This window comes from Lolium perenne, chromosome 6 (genome assembly GCF_019359855.2).
Source record: "Lolium perenne isolate Kyuss_39 chromosome 6, Kyuss_2.0, whole genome shotgun sequence".
In the NCBI taxonomy this organism is placed as follows: domain Eukaryota; kingdom Viridiplantae; phylum Streptophyta; class Magnoliopsida; order Poales; family Poaceae; genus Lolium; species Lolium perenne.
In genome coordinates, this window is record NC_067249.2 from 226,423,656 (window position 1) to 226,438,707 (window position 15,052).

The window sequence follows — 15,052 nt, forward strand, 5'->3', positions numbered from 1 at the left end:
CAGTCCGGCCACCCAGGGTCGGTGTGGGTACGAGCAGGCATCCCAGGGACTAACCACGTCTTGACATAATAATGTAAACAATAATCTTAGAGCAAGGCTACACCGCTGTTTCCAGTCTCAAACAGGTCCGTGAATGTGGTCGTGCCCACGCTCACCTTGGACGTGCCAACGCTGACAAAGAGCTCGACTTACTCCAAGGAAAGAACCGTAACCCAGCAGTCCGGCCACCCAGGGTCGGTGCGGGGTACGAGCAGGCATCCCAGGGATCTTGGCCCCGAAGGTGGTCTACTCTTCGGGGTTCTAGAGGAAATCCAGTACCTCCTGCAGCTCGAGTTTTGCCTGGTCGGGGCTGGCCGGCCCCAATCTTGTGCACCTCCTGGACTTGCTCCCTTGACGGCGCCCAGGAAGGCAGGAACTTGCTGTAGCACCAGCTACCATTGGGCATTGGCCACCGTCAGGATGTCAGCGCAGAAGGAGGTCAACCCAATAGTAGATGTGAGCAATTTTTACAGACCTCGTTATGCATCATCTGCAGCTTATTCCTCCTCCACCTCGATGGCCACCGATTGGAGGATCTTCTGGATGTCATCCTTGCTCACGCAGAGTCAAGGATCTTACAAATGGTGTCCTTCACACTCGCGTTCTCCAGCTTTTCCTCCTCTACCTCGCGTTCACAGAGTCGAGGATCATGCAGACGAAATAATTTACACATGGTTTTTGGCCTTTATTGGAGATTGGAGATGCATGACAAAGAACATCTTGAGCCGCCCGCGAGGTCAGCCCAGAAGGCCTCATCAGCGAGCGCCGCTCCAATCCCCCAAGTCCCGGACGTCGCCGCACGGCGGGGATGACTACATCCAGAGGCAGAGCGCGCCCCGGTGTCCCGCTCCCGCTCGCCATGAGGATGACAGAGTAGTTGTTGTCGTCTCCGCCATAGCTCATCAGGAGAGGCTGCCTGGTGTAGAAGGCCGAGCAGGACGGGAAAACTGCCATGGCGGCTGCTAGATGGGGAAGACGGCATCACCTGGATGTGTATCGATCCAATCCTCGATTCCGTGCGTCCGATCGGTACTTTTCGTCCGGTTCTTATAGGCAATTTTTTCCTTTACCGATCGGTTATGGTACCAGTTTTTTCTTTCTTTCCTAACAACACGCATCGGTTTCCTTGTGAACCCAAACATATCGACAGCTAACGGACGCAGCAGGGAAACGTACGAAAGCGTAACCGTAGATGGACGAAAACGCATTAAGACGGACGAAACCAAGGAAACGTTAGCTCCTTTATTATTAGGTATAGATAGAGTAGCGGTTTCACGGATTTCCTATACACCGACCAGGTCGGCGCGTACCGCGCACCGCACACCCCAACACACGGTACGGGCCGGCCCAGTTCGGGTGTTGGGCCGTTTTTTCTGAGTCATTTTTCTGTTCTTTTTTTTCATTTCTGTTTTTTATTTCTGTTTCTTTTTCATTTCTATTTTTTCATTTCTGTTTCTTTTTTCGTTTTTAAGATTAAATTTTTTAAAATTTACATATATTTTTTTAATGTAAAATGTTCTAACTAAAAATATTTGTGAAAATTTCAAATTCGAAAATTGTTCAAGTATAAAATTGTTCAAATACGAAAATTGTTCAAGTATAAAAATTGTTCAAATGCGAAAATTGTTCAAGTATAAAAATTGTTCAAATGCGAAATTATTCAAGTATAAAAATTGTTCAAATTCGAAAATTGTTCATATATAAAATATAGTAAATTTTAAAAAATATTTGTTCCAATTTAAAATTTGTTCCAATTTGAAAATTGTTCCAATCTAAAAAAATGTTCAATTTTTTAAAATATTTAAATTTCTGAAAAAAACTAAAATAATTTTTAAAGTCGGGTCTAAAAAGAATTAGCTTTTAAAAAACGTAAAAAGAAAAATAAAATAGAAAAAAAAGCAAAAAAAAAAGAGTGGAAATGTGTTGGGCCGGCCCAACAACCCACCTGGGGGGTGTGCGGCGCCTGGTCTGCGCCGACCATGTCGGCGTATAGCACCCCCCGCGGTTTCAGCCGAGACATCAAAGCGCCAAGCTCTCTATCATGCTTTGGCCCAATCGAAATGTTGATAGCTTCTCTAAATGAAAATGCTCCAAGATTTTTTTCTTTTCTTTGAATAAGTTGGAGGAACATCAGGAAGAGTACCCTCTTAGGGCATCTACAATGGAGGCGCTTAGGCCGAGCGCTAGGGTAATAATCCCGGTAGTTATCGCTAAATCCTAGTCGATCACGGAGATAAAGCTGGCATCGCTGCTTAATCTTGCATTGGCGCTCCGGTCTTATTTCCTGCATGGGACGTTACTTTGCAGCGTCAAGTCCTTTCCTTCCGCTAGGGAAATAAATGCTTTTAGCGCCGCAATTAGCGCTCTGCGTTGGAGTTACAGACTCTAACCTTCCTATTTAGCGATAATTAATTCTTTTTTGTGACTTAAGCGCCTCCTTTAGAGTCTAGCATTGTACATGCCCTTAGAAGGTTATCCGCACGTCAGGCTGCAAACAAGTTGAGTTCGAGCAAGTTAGACTAGTCTCAACTTAGCTCATGCTAAAAATTGTGAGAGATCGAGTTAAAAGTCGAGCTGCAAAAATTGGCTCACACTCGGATTGTAAAACCCCCGAGACGTTCTCGAGCTATTTTTGAGCTAAGGAAGACAAAACAAAAAATTCATATACTCAAAGAAAACTTTGCCATCCGATTGAACCATATCAACATCATAAATATTTTTCCAATGAAAACAACGATAATGTAAATTTCTTCAAAACAGCTTCGTGTATTCTCCCTCAACCGAAAGACTTTGTCCAGAAACAATATGAATCAAGTGTACAACATGGCCAGACCACGTACCATTTTTGTGCATATAAGTTTGCTCTGTGCTTAATTAACGTTCTAGGTTTGTCTATTGAAGGAAGAAAATCCCATCCACAACTTACAAGGTAACAAATCATCTTAATTCCCTCCGCCATCTTACACTTAATTGATTTATACAGGCACTTAGGGTCTCTTCTCAGACACAACGCGTTACTAGTTCAGAACACATCAAGGAGGAGAAGAACAGCGGAATTAAGCCACAACAGGAACCTTCCAAGTGGTTCAGTTCCTCTGCACCTGCTGCCTCCCTCTTCAGCCACCAGTTTAGTCGAATTCCTTTGCTTGCCAAATGCCAATCAAAATCTCAATCTGGCCAGTGCAGGTTACCCGCGCAAGGAAAAACAGTCAGGTGGAGTACATTCTGAAAAGTAAGGGCCCGGCATTTGTCATCTGAAGAACACTAACCTTGGCCTCCTGTTGGATAGAGCAGTTCCTCTTTATCATCTTTGACACTGACAGTAGACGTCATGATTTCTGCAGGTAATTTTGACAGGGTAGAAGCCTGAAAAGAGAATGTGATCAGGGAAAATTACCAACACTTCTGACAACAAGACCGTTATTTTTGAGAATTAGAGCAAACGGTCACCACAGTTGCAATATCCACAAGGAGTTAACATATTGTTTTCTTCGGGAAAATGCAAAAAGCCTTTGTGTTTCATTTAGTTGAAAAGAGAGAGAGAGTTTGGTGTTACACGTCTCCTAAGAGGCCAAAAAACAAAATAAAAATTATTTAGTGAACATCCCAGATCTGCGTCATGATCACACAGAGTCCTGGCGTTCAAAGCTCTTTCCCAAACGGCAGCTTCTTCCTTGATTTGCTGATGACGTTGTCGATGGAGGGCTGAGCTCCATTGAACACACAATAGTCGCGGTGTTTCCATAACATCCAAGCAGGCCAAGGGGTCAGCAGAGTTATAGAGGCAAGGCCCTTGCGAATGTGCTTGGGCATTGTCTGCTTGGCCTGGCACCACCAATCCTAGAGTGTGTCGCCGCGCTCTGGAGGTCTACATGTTACTCGATGCCAGGAGAGAACATCGTACCAATCCTGACAGGAGAAGCAGCATCTCGTAAGTAGGTGCTGGATAGTTTCCATCGCCTGGCCGCATAGGAGGCAGCGAGGGTAGTGTTGAAGCCCTTGGCGATGCAAGCTGGTGACGTTCTAGCAACGATCCAGGTTAGCCAACCAGTGGATGAATTTACACGCTGCGAACCCGGGTTTTCCATATTAGTTTCCAGGCGCTGCAGTAGGTGGAACCATGGAACGTGGCCTTGCAAGAAGATTTTGCAGAGAATATGCCGTCGCTGCTCAAAATCAGGGTGTCAGCTTGGTCAGATAGATGTATGTGCTCAAGCTGGAGCCACAACAGCAGGTATTCGCCGATCTCCTTGATGCCAATCATGCAATGGATGTCGCGCGCCCAGCTATGGCCAAGCAGGCCATCGGCAACCGTTCTGCTGCGGCGTCTGCGCTTGGGGATGCAGGCATAAAAGTTATGCGCGATTTCGCTCACCGAATGCCCATCAAGTCCCGGTCTTCCCAAAATTTTGCCGAGCGCCCGTCACCTAGGACCATGTCATCGAGGCGAAGAACATGGCTCGGTCAGCAGTTGAACATATTGAGCAGTACGAAAGAGGAATGCCGATAAATAATAACAGAGAGTAACAAAGATTCACATCGACCACCAAACAAAAATAAACCAAGTATGCATTGACACAAAGTTCTGAAGCATTACCATGAGTACAAAGTTCGGAAGCATTAACATGAGTAATTGTAACCTTATAAACTGTCCAGACAGATTTGCTACTGTGAATCTAATACCAAGGTCCCTAAAACAAGTGTAGCCCAAGGACTAAACAGCAACACACAGGGTTGCAATAGCTGACTAGCAGACTTGTGTCAGAACTGACAAAAGAAGCTATTAGGGATTTTAGGACTGACATGTCATCAGAAATTCCTGATTTGATTTAAGTGTTACAAGTCCAGATGTAGAGGACTGTTGGCTGGAGATATTATTCCTTTTACTGACAACTGCTAGATTTTCTGGAAACCAGCTACTCTGATAAACGAACAAAGAAGTGCCTTCACCCCTGTTACCTCATACTGCAGTGGTAAGGAACAAGCAACCTTGGTTCTTGATGTTTTTTTTATGTCTTCCATAAGTAAGTAAGCAAGCAATAACTTTCTCTTCTCAGTTCAAATGCCGCTGCTTTGTACAAGAGAAAATTTCTGATGAAATGGCACACTAAAAAATAGGGCGAAATTCATGGGTTTGTCTCAGAGATTCAACATCAAAACAGGTAAGAAAAACTGCATTTTACCAAGCAGTTGCATAAGGGATTTTCTGCTGACATGTCACACTAACAAATAGGGCAAAAATCATAGATTTGTCTTCAACATCATAATAGCTAAGAAAAAACTGCATCTTATCATGCAGTCATCACAAAGTAAAGAAACATGACTAGTGTAACGAGAAGGGAGCTGTAGCAACAGAACGTACTATAACTGCAGATAACATACCCAGCGCTCCAGTACGGGACCTAAAAAACAAAAACAAACAAAAAAGTACTCCACTGCTGTTACAATAGGGGCAGACTTGGAACGGCGCGGGTGCCCTACCTCCCTTTTCGTCCGCGCGCGCGCGACTGCCGCCGCTTCCCTCTCCGGTCTCCGCCGCAGGCGACTGCTGCGCCCCTGCACCTCCCACTCCGCGCGCGCGCGACCGCCGTCGCCGCCGCCGCCGCCCGCAGCCAAATCTACCCCTCCCCCAGATCGCCGTCGTCGCCGCCGCCCGCAGCCAAATCCACCCCCAAGTCCTACCTGCCGCCGAGATGAGAAGAGCACCGCGACCCAGTGGTCTGCCCAATGGGCCTCTTCTCCTTCTCTGGGCTCGGCCCACTTTTCAATTCTGTAACGGCACAGAGGAGATCCTCCTCGCGCCCTTCACTCATTCCTTCTTCCTCTTCGAACGGGAGAACAACTCCGCCTCGCCTTCCAGACTCGCTCGGTTTCTGGAGCAATCCATTCTTTTTCACAGGCTCCTCACAAGGCAAGGTCATCCCGAAGATCTTTGCTCCCCATCCGCTCCTGCCACTAGCAATCGGAGGTACTACCCTCACCTCATATCATCCCATCTCGTTCTTGGTGTTCTTCCATTCTTGCAGTGATTCCGCTTACTCCTCTACCTTCGATTCTTGAAAATTTTCAGGCTCCATCTCCCGCTACTCGTTTGCGCATACAAGGTTCCACATTCTTCAAGAAAAGGTACTACACTCCCCTCCCCTCCCCTCCCCTCACGTTCTTGGCTTTCTTTTGCTCTTGAACTGATTCTCTGCTACTCCTGGCACTCCGATTGTGGAGAAATTTCAGGCTCTGTCGATAATCGATCGCCAAGAAAAGGTCCTCCGAAAAATCTTTGATCACCATCCGCTTCTGCCACAGTCAGAGGTACTATACCCTTCCGTTCTTGGTCTTCTTCCGTTCTTGGTCTTCTTCCGTTCTTCCCCTCCCCTCCCGTTCTTGGAATTCTTCCGTACTTGCACTGATTACCGCGTACTCATAGTCATCTCCCTCTAATTCTCGAAAAATTTCAGGCTCGTACCAATTCCAGGACTACTCCGACCACTCGATCTCCGATACAAGGTTGCATAATCATCAAGAAGAGGTACTACCCTCCCCTCCCGTTCTTGGTTTCTTGCACTAATTCACCAGTACTCCTCCGCCTCCCGTTCTTGGCCTTCTTCCCTTCTTGCAGTGACTCCCGCATACTCATCTCCCTCTAATTCTCGAAAAATTTCAGGCTCTTACCTTCCAGGACTCCCAGTACTCATCTCCAAGACAAGGTTGCACGATAAGAAAAAGGTACTACCCTCCCCTCCCCTCCCGTTCTTGGTTTATCGTTCTTCCACTAATCCCGCCGTTCTATCTTCCTCGATTCTGAAACAGTTCCAGGAGCTATTCAGTACTTGATCGTCAAGAACAGCTCAGTCCTCAATCATAGGTACTACCATCCCCATCGGCTCATCCCCTCCCCTTCCTTTTTTGATCATCTATCGTTCTTGCATTTGATCAGAGGTTCTTCCCCCTGCTTCCCTTCTTTATTAGTTCTTGCATTTATTTCTCGCATACTCACGAACTGAATCCTTCAGCCGATTCCCATGCTGGATCATCGAATTGCCGGTGATTTAGCAACCGAAGTATTTTAGCCAGAAAACAAGAATGGGTTTAGTACTTCCTCCTACGGCACTATGATAGAAGAATCAAGAAGTGTGATTTTTTTCCCCGCATGGTTCCATGATGTCATCTGGATTTTTGAGCTGATCTTCCTTAGCATTAGGATTATATAGGCACCCCAGCGCCGCTGTCGTGCACAGATGATGCCATGGTGCTCGTCCGTGTGTACGAAGCTAGTCTGTGCAGGAATTTAACCTGTCCTTTCTGCCCCCACTCCCCCTTTAATGCAATGTTTGCATTCAGGTAGGGAAAACCTCCCTACCGTTGTCTTGATCAGGTTTAGAAATCATCTAGATTCACAGTAACACAATAATTTTTGGACTGTTAAATGGATTCCTGCCCCTATATGCATAGTGCATTGTTATTCGTAATCTTGTTCATCTGTTCATATGTTGCTTTGTTTGCGTAGCAGGATGGAGCCTCTGTATATGAAGGACTTCTTGAAGCACAACTTTTCGCTTCGATGTCAAAAAGATCGTTATTGTTTTGGCTGTCAACTCGCTTTCTGTTCACATTGTTGTCCAAACCACGAGGTCCATCACCCACCACACACAATGCTGAAAATAGCACGGGTAATTCTGAATTAATGAATGACTAAATGTAAATAATTCCCCCTATGTTAACTATACCTAAAAATCATACTCTTTTGCCTGCACAGATTAGGTTCATCGGTGGCCATGTCATGATAAGTGCTTTAGATAGCAAAGGTGTTGGTTATGAATGGCGACGCATACAATGGCTGCGCTTTCATGGTGATCGGTGGATGCATCTGCAACGTCCTCAAGATCCAGTTCCTTACGACCAATATCCACACACATGCATCGCTTGTGGGGACAAAAGAAAGTCAAATTTTGATTTCTGTGCTATCTCATGCCAAGTAAAAATTTCCTTTCTGTAGCCAATGATTTTTTTCTCTCATTACTGCATGCCTACTGTTTTGTTAAGTTAACTTCGAATCATGTTACAATGCCTAGTTTGCAGCAGCTGAACAGTGATACTGGTATATGGTTGTAGTTCTCTGTACCTTCTGCAAAAATTGAAATAATAGAACACTGAAGTGCTGCATCATTGTTTTAATTAGTTTGTCGAAGTTGTAGCGTTTGTGGCCTGGTATTGCAATTTGCAGTTCCTACTGCGTGTCCATGAATCTTGCTTTTTTGCAGGTAGCTTATGAATCATGCTGATTATTACATTTCGCTAAGTATTATCACATTTTGTAGTTTCCTTGTTTGTGTCCATTAATGTTGGTAAAAGGCTAGCTTTTGAACAAATATTGAATATTATCTTGATCCAAGAACCAGAAATATCACTTCTGAACCAAATATCAGAAGTACACTGAATTTATGTAACTCTTCATTGTTAGAGTGCACAAAGAAATCATAGTACATAGAATCAGTTGTGGAGATACAAAAAAACATTCCTAGTATTATAGTTTTTTCCTTTCTGACATTGTTTGCTGAATAAAATTTTCTTCCATGTATTCCGTACTGCACATCCAATAATTTTAGCAGCTGTATGATATTTTGGTTTCTTCACAGAATGTATTTTTTCTTTATTATCTATCTACTAAATCTTGTGATATCGCCACATTTCCCATAGGTGCAACATGACCCTAATGCTAATGGGACCATTCAAGCCGCAAATCTTCTCGCAGCTGGTTGGTTGGATATGGACTCTGATACCTATTGCACCCGTTGCCGCAAGGCCTTCCCTACAGCGTACTGTGATTCGCACGTGGAAGTTCACCATCCGAATCAAGTCGCTGCCACCATTGAGGTGTTCCACCAGGACGGCTGGTTTTTGGTCCATGCTAATCAACTAGTTATTGCTCCTGCTACGTTTGAGGGCATACTGGTAATATCTATCAACCGTACTCTGTAGTAGCTAGGTGAGAATTACAGTGCCATATTCTAAAAGATTATATGCTTTTTGTACTTGGATTCTTATGTAGCTTGTCGAGGTGGATGGAGTGGCGATGCACCCCATCCGCAGCCGGCCACTGCACCAGCAGGTACCGCCCGTAGCTGACGGGATGCACCCATGCGCCGGTCCATGCTACGAGGGTATTCCCCTCGGAGCGCAGTTCTGCTCTATACTTTGCCGGGTAAGAGGCTAAATAAATTAGAGATCTGAACCAACTCATTATAGGATTAACTGGTCTGAATCGTCCCTTTTCTTTTGATTTCAGAAACTTGTCGAAGCTTAGGAGATGAGGAATGCTGGTAAGCTGCTGAGGAACTTGAGCAACAAGGAGCTGGTAAGCTGCAGAGGAACTTGAGCAACAAGGAAGCAAGGAAAGCATTAGGTGTAGGCTTTATACAAACATCTCATGTCGATTCTTCACGGTAAACTGTAAATGGTTACCATGCCGTGTTTCTGATCGCGAAACGGTGTAGGCTATGCTCGAATGGTACTTGATCACGAACAACAGTGTGGATACATCAGCTTGTATAATTCAGAACCTGATGTAACATTGGCGGCCGGGCCCTGTAGTGGTCAGTCAACCCTTGTACTCTTAGGCATCATTTCGTTTTTGATCATTTTCTTTTCGTTCAAAGACAGTATCTCCATTTCTGGGACCTTTTAGGATTCAGGAGAGAAGCATAAGTATCTCGTTTCCCTCAACAAAAAAAAAGTATGCCGGCTCTGTCTCAATGGCTACCGTATTTCTCATCCGGCATGTTTGTGATGTTTTTCCTAAATCGTTCTCCTTCCTGGTTTGCCTTACCTTGCTTGCCGGCCGGCGCGATGGTTTCAGTATTATTCTGTTTCGGCGCGTATGTGCTCGCAATATTTCAGTATCACTCTGTTTCGGAGGCTATTCGTATATGATGCCAGGGATGAAACAACGGCGGCCTATATAGGTGTAGCGATGACCGACGAAGACTTTTGGTTCTTGTGTCGTCCTGGGCGACGACTACATGCTCTGAAAGCTCCCTGCCTCAGATGGATTTATTTAGTTTTGCTTATGTGAATTTCGGTCTGGCTTGTGCATGGCAAGAGAGCCTGACATGGAATAAACCAATGAATGTTGGTGAATATTGATCGAATATAATAAGGACAATGAGGCTGGGATGCACGTTGGAGGAAGAGGTTCCCACATGTAAGAAACTTGAAATTTAAAATATGTGTAAGATGCCTTTCAAAATATAGGAAGCATATGCTCCCATTTTCTAAAACATCACTCCCCTTAAAATCACACAATAGTTTGTTCAAAATTGCTAGTTTCTTGTCTAACAGTATATTGCATAGCTGTAACTTTTAGATAAAAATTTGCTTAGTCGGGCACTAAAGTTACTTTGTGAGGACCAAATTTATTCTGTTGGACATCAAAGTTGTGCTTTCGGGCACGAAAATTGTGTCATTACAAACCAAAGTTGTGCCTTCGGACACCGAAGTTGTGTTGTTGAACATCAAAGTTGCCATGTTGGGCATTGTCAAACACTTGAGTTGCACTGTCGGGCTCTGTTGGATATCAAGAATGTATCCCAATCACCAAAGTTGCTCCGCCAGGGTTCCAGAGTTGCTATGTAGAGCAGCAAACTTTCTCCGTCACCAAAGTTATTATGTCGGGTAGCAAAGTTGTTCCAACGAGTTTTAAAGTTGCTCTGTCGGACACCAAAATTACGTTGCCACGCACCAAAGTTCCTCTGGCTGGCGCCAGACACACAAGGGGCGGAGGTGGAGGGATTGGCAGGCTTTGTTTCTTATTTTTCCTGAGATGAATTGCTTGTTGGAGAAGAAAGGACGGGAGAAAAAACAAGGACAAAGGAAAAGAGCAAAGAAAAATAATGGGTCGTGTCCAGGATACGTCCGCTATAATGTTGTGTACAAGAATTGCACCATCGGGCACAAAGTTGTTCCGTCTAGTTTCAAATTTATTTTGTTTGGCACCGAACTTGGTCTGTCCGACACCAAAGTGCACCGTCTTGCACCAATATTGTTCTGACACCAAAAATATGCAGCCAGGAACCACATTTGCTCCGCCAGGTTCCAAAGTTTCTTTGCCAGGCACCAAATTTGCTCTATATGTAACAAAGTTGATATGCGGGTACCAAAGTTAATTCGGTAGGCACCAAACTTTCTCCGTCGGACACAAAAATTGCGCCATCAGGCGTTAAAGTTGCTTCATCTAGGACTAAAGTGCTAAGAAACTTTACCATAGGGGTAGGCAACTTTTCAGCATTAATAGCATTAGACAACTTTCCCTAGAAGTTGCTTTTGTCAACATTAAAGTTGCTTTCTCAATACTGAACTTGTTTTTTTTTTACTGTAGGAAAGTTCGCAATAACGTCAAACTAAAAACATAACTATGCAATACAAGTAGTCGACTTCGTAAATCATGATAGAAAAACTTGACAAAAAAATGGTAGGAAACTAATTTTAGCGGTAAGCAATTTCAGTGCAGACAGCTGCAACTCGCAAAAATCCCAATGTTGTTATGTTTTTTTTGCTAAATTCTACCAAGCCAGGGGCCTTGATGCAAAATAAGCGAACAAATAAGGTTGGTGACCATTTTTCAGGAATTCACAAGCTCCGAGCGTCTTCAGGAGATAGGATGAGCCATGCGACGGTAGCGGGAGCACTTGGGGCGACGGCGGCGGGACCGCGGGAGTACCAGGGGTGCGACGGTGGGAGCAAGAGAGGGGGTGGAGCGCGGGGATCCATCGCCGCGCCGGAGCTCGAGAATCAGACAAGGTTTAAAATAACAAGCTATTTTTCCGCTAATAGCGCGCTATAGCATATCTAGATGGTCCACGCTTAGTAATTTTGCTCGCTGTAGCGCTATTTGCGAAACAACATGCTATATCGTCCTAAAACATCATAGCGTTAGCGCGCTATTTTTTTCAGTCAAGTTGCTTTCACTTTTTTCGTGGTGATGAACTACAATCTTTTGGTTCCACTTGTAAATCAGAAGATAATATCGCTAATACTAATATTTTTTAATAAATAATTTATACTATGTTGTCGCCTTGTGAAATATTGATGTTAGCCTTCTAAAATACTTGAGATCTATTTTTATATGTGGTTATGTATGTATGATTCAGTCACTTTGACTATATAGTATATCTATTCGTTCTAGTAAAATTATTTATTTTTAAGATATATTTAATATTAATTAAAAAATGCTATTTAAAATATATCACGCTATTAATTACCATGATATAGGGTCGGCGATTTACACAGAAATAACCCTTTTGCGTAAGAATAGCACAAAATAACCCTCCAGCCAAAATATTTCACGTTTTTAACCCTTTTGTGTGGCTCCCTTCGCAAGGGCGCCACACCCTTCTATGTGGCGCCTTTCGCAAGGGCGCCACACCCTTCTGTGTGGCTCCCTTCGCAAGGGCGCCACATATTCTGTCATACGTGGTGGCTCCAGCTTGTCTACCGACAATGTGTGGCGCCGCTCCCACGGGCGCCACATAGATAGGTGTGGCGCCCTTGCGAAGGGCGCCACACAAAAGGGTTAGATGCGTGAAATAGTTTGCCCGGAAGGTCATTTTGTGCGTTTTTTTGAACAAACGGTTATTTTTGTGTAAATCGCCTATAGGGTCCATATCGGAGGCTACTGCTAATTCATTTAGCACATTTTAAACCTTGGAATCAGAGCCACGTCTTCGGGCACCTGGGTGTAACGGCAGCTTTTAGATGGAACGGTCACTCGAGGGTGCGCTCGACTCGACTCGTGGCAGCAACAACATGCGTACACGACACTCGGTCGGACTCGGAATCATCAAGCGACGATACGTGCCGATAAATACGCGCGTAACCCGTCCTTCCTTCCTTCCTTCAAACGTAACATCCGCCTCTTGCGCTTGCGCTGATCTTCGATCGCCCCCTGCTCCCTCTTCTTGTAAAGATCGATGCCGCCGCTGCGGCGACCGCGCGGGGCCGCCACCCGCTCCGCGCCGTACATCAGCAGAGGATGGCTCTCGAGGTGCCGCAGATCAGCGCGGCGCGCCCTGGACGGCGACGATCGACCGGAGCCGGAGGAGCGCGAGAGCACGACGTCCGTTCTACGGGACGACGCGCTCGCGGCCGTCTTCGCCAGGCTCCTGGACGGGCCAGCCGTCGTCCGCTGCGCCTCGACGTGCCGGCGCTGGGGCCGTGTCGTGTGCAACGAGGCCGCCTCTCTCTCCCGTACCCTGCCCCTCCTCGGCTCCCTCGCGCTCGGTTTCTTCCACCACGACGTCGACGCTGGCCGGCGGCAGGCCACTAAAGGGCCCTTCTTCGCACCGACGACGTCCGGCACCCGCCTCCTCGGCCCCTCCGTAAGATCGCTGCTCGAGGGCGTCGGCGTGGATTTGGAGTGCTCCCGCCCGGTCGCGTCCCGGAACGGCCGCCTCGTCCTGGAGCTTCGACGGGGACTGCGTGCTGATGGCCTCAGGCTCTGCATCTTCAACCCCATGACCGGCGACGCGGATCTTCTCCCGCCGCTCTGCGGCGAGGACATGCCCGGCTACGATTACGCATGCGCTTTCCTCACCGGCGACGATGTGGAGCCGCCGGTCTTCTCGCCGTCATACCACCGGCTGCTCCTAGTTTACAACCGCCGCGGCTTCACGGCGCTCCGCAAGTACTCGTCGGACACGGCGAGCTGGGGACCGGAAGCCAAGGCCGACGCTCGCATCTCCAACGGGTGGCTGCGCAACATGCTGCAGCCCACTGCGCTCCGCGGCGTCGTCTACTGGCCTCTAGCCTGGCACGTGCTAGGGGTGCGCCTTGACGGTGACGGCACCACCATGGAGCAGTACACCTTGCCCTACGGCTGTCCTCACCCCACACCTGTGAACAGATCGAGGAACTTCACCATCGGCGTCTCGCCGGAGGGGCGGCTGTTCTTGATTATCATGGTAATGCGTGGGCGCCACACTCCAGCAGTGGTAACACAAAACTTCGACATTGTTGCTGGAAGATGGGGAGCACGGTATCATCCAGTTGCTACACTAGATCAGTTCAGACTAAAAACTGCGACAGCCATGACGAGCCGGTGTTACTGCGACAAGAGTGGGGTGTTGTTCTTCACGCTCGGCCAAGGTAGCTCTATCCGTGGGACTTTCGCGCTCAACCTCAAGACCAAGCAAATCCAGAAGGTTGCCAACCGTGATTCATGGACAAGCTTCTGCGGGTATGAGATGGGAAGGGACATGTACCTCAGGTCGCTCCTAGTGCCGCCGTAAATCTTTACTATCTTTACTATTAAATGGGAGTTGGTCGTTTGACACTCAACGCACTTTGGTGGTCGTCATTGAAAAGATCCTAGCCACCCAATCTGTATCTAAGGTCACCGAGGTTCCACCACACAAAAAAAGCAAGTTCTAATAAAAATCACCGCACAACAAAAAATCCGGAATTTAATGTGAGCTAATTATCCTCTCAATAAAGATATTTACTCATTTTTATTGTAGCTGGTCGCTCCATCCTTCCTTGATTAGAGCTAGATTAGAGGACCTTCCCTGTTGGCGCTAATCTCAACTACTCCTATGCGAAACGCCAACCCCACCTTCATTCCCCCAAAATCCCGCACAAAGAGAAGAAAGGGAGGCGAGCAATGGCTCTAGGTTTGGTCGTCTCCACCCCTTCGCATCGTCCTCCGGTGACGCCCGTTCTCTCTTGCACGCCCCCAAAATCCCGCACAAAGAGAAGAAAGGGAGGCGAGCAATGGCTCTAGGGTTGGTCGTCTCCACCCCTTCGCATCGTCCTCCGGTGACGCCCGTTCTCTCTTGCACGCTGCCATCCATGTGCCCCTCCTCCTCCAGCGACCTACACGGCCGCCAAGCATGACGCATCTCACCCATGCCGCCCAGGGCCGAGGACCACAGCCGGATCCACCAACCACGCCGTTCGTCGCACCTGGCCAATCATCCCACGCCGCCCGCCGCACCTGGCCGCCTGAGCAGCAATGCCACTCCCA

At 46.8% G+C, this 15,052-nt stretch overlaps 1 protein-coding gene and 1 long non-coding RNA gene across 8 annotated transcripts; one reads left to right on the plus strand and one right to left on the minus strand.

Annotated features, from left to right (window-relative positions):
* Window positions 1–2,806: 2,806 nt before the first annotated feature.
* LOC127309963 (uncharacterized) lies at window positions 2,807–5,657 on the minus strand. 3 transcript variants are annotated; one of them, XR_011747735.1, is made up of 4 exons: window positions 5,521–5,657; window positions 5,402–5,441; window positions 3,309–4,466; window positions 2,807–3,212 (listed from the first exon to the last, which is right to left on the minus strand). It is a non-coding gene; the product is annotated as an uncharacterized lncRNA (long non-coding RNA). The 3 variants fall into 3 exon arrangements; XR_011747734.1 differs by lacking the exon at window positions 5,402–5,441 and having other exon boundaries at window positions 5,521–5,648; XR_011747733.1 differs by having other exon boundaries at window positions 5,402–5,527.
* A 76-nt stretch (window positions 5,658–5,733) lies between these two features.
* LOC127305858 (uncharacterized) lies at window positions 5,734–9,657 on the plus strand. Of its 5 annotated transcripts, none has more exons than XM_071822891.1 (11): window positions 5,734–6,007; window positions 6,110–6,165; window positions 6,271–6,348; window positions 6,495–6,565; window positions 6,701–6,762; window positions 6,847–6,901; window positions 7,547–7,706; window positions 7,793–8,011; window positions 8,734–8,988; window positions 9,086–9,238; window positions 9,323–9,657. In XM_071822891.1, exons 7-11 carry the CDS (start codon window positions 7,548–7,550, stop codon window positions 9,338–9,340), a joined length of 804 nt encoding a protein of 267 aa, XP_071678992.1. In that variant the 5' UTR covers window positions 5,734–6,007; window positions 6,110–6,165; window positions 6,271–6,348; window positions 6,495–6,565; window positions 6,701–6,762; window positions 6,847–6,901; window position 7,547; the 3' UTR covers window positions 9,341–9,657. The 5 variants fall into 4 exon arrangements, with proteins under 5 accessions (XP_071678994.1, XP_071678993.1, XP_051192399.1 ...); XM_071822893.1 differs by having other exon boundaries at window positions 6,262–6,348; window positions 7,544–7,706; XM_071822892.1 differs by having other exon boundaries at window positions 6,262–6,348.
* The last annotated feature ends 5,395 nt before the right edge of the window (window positions 9,658–15,052 follow it).

Bases quoted from the DNA above. Each gene is read 5' to 3' on its own strand.
- LOC127305858 (XM_071822892.1), top strand. From the start codon at position 7,548: ATGGAGCCTCTGTATATGAAGGACTTCTTGAAGCACAACTTTTCGCTT. The intron at 8,012-8,733 runs GTAAAAATTTCC...CATTTCCCATAG, and splicing joins TCTGTGCTATCTCATGCCAA to GTGCAACATGACCCTAATGC. The intron at 8,989-9,085 runs GTAATATCTATC...ATTCTTATGTAG, and splicing joins CTACGTTTGAGGGCATACTG to CTTGTCGAGGTGGATGGAGT.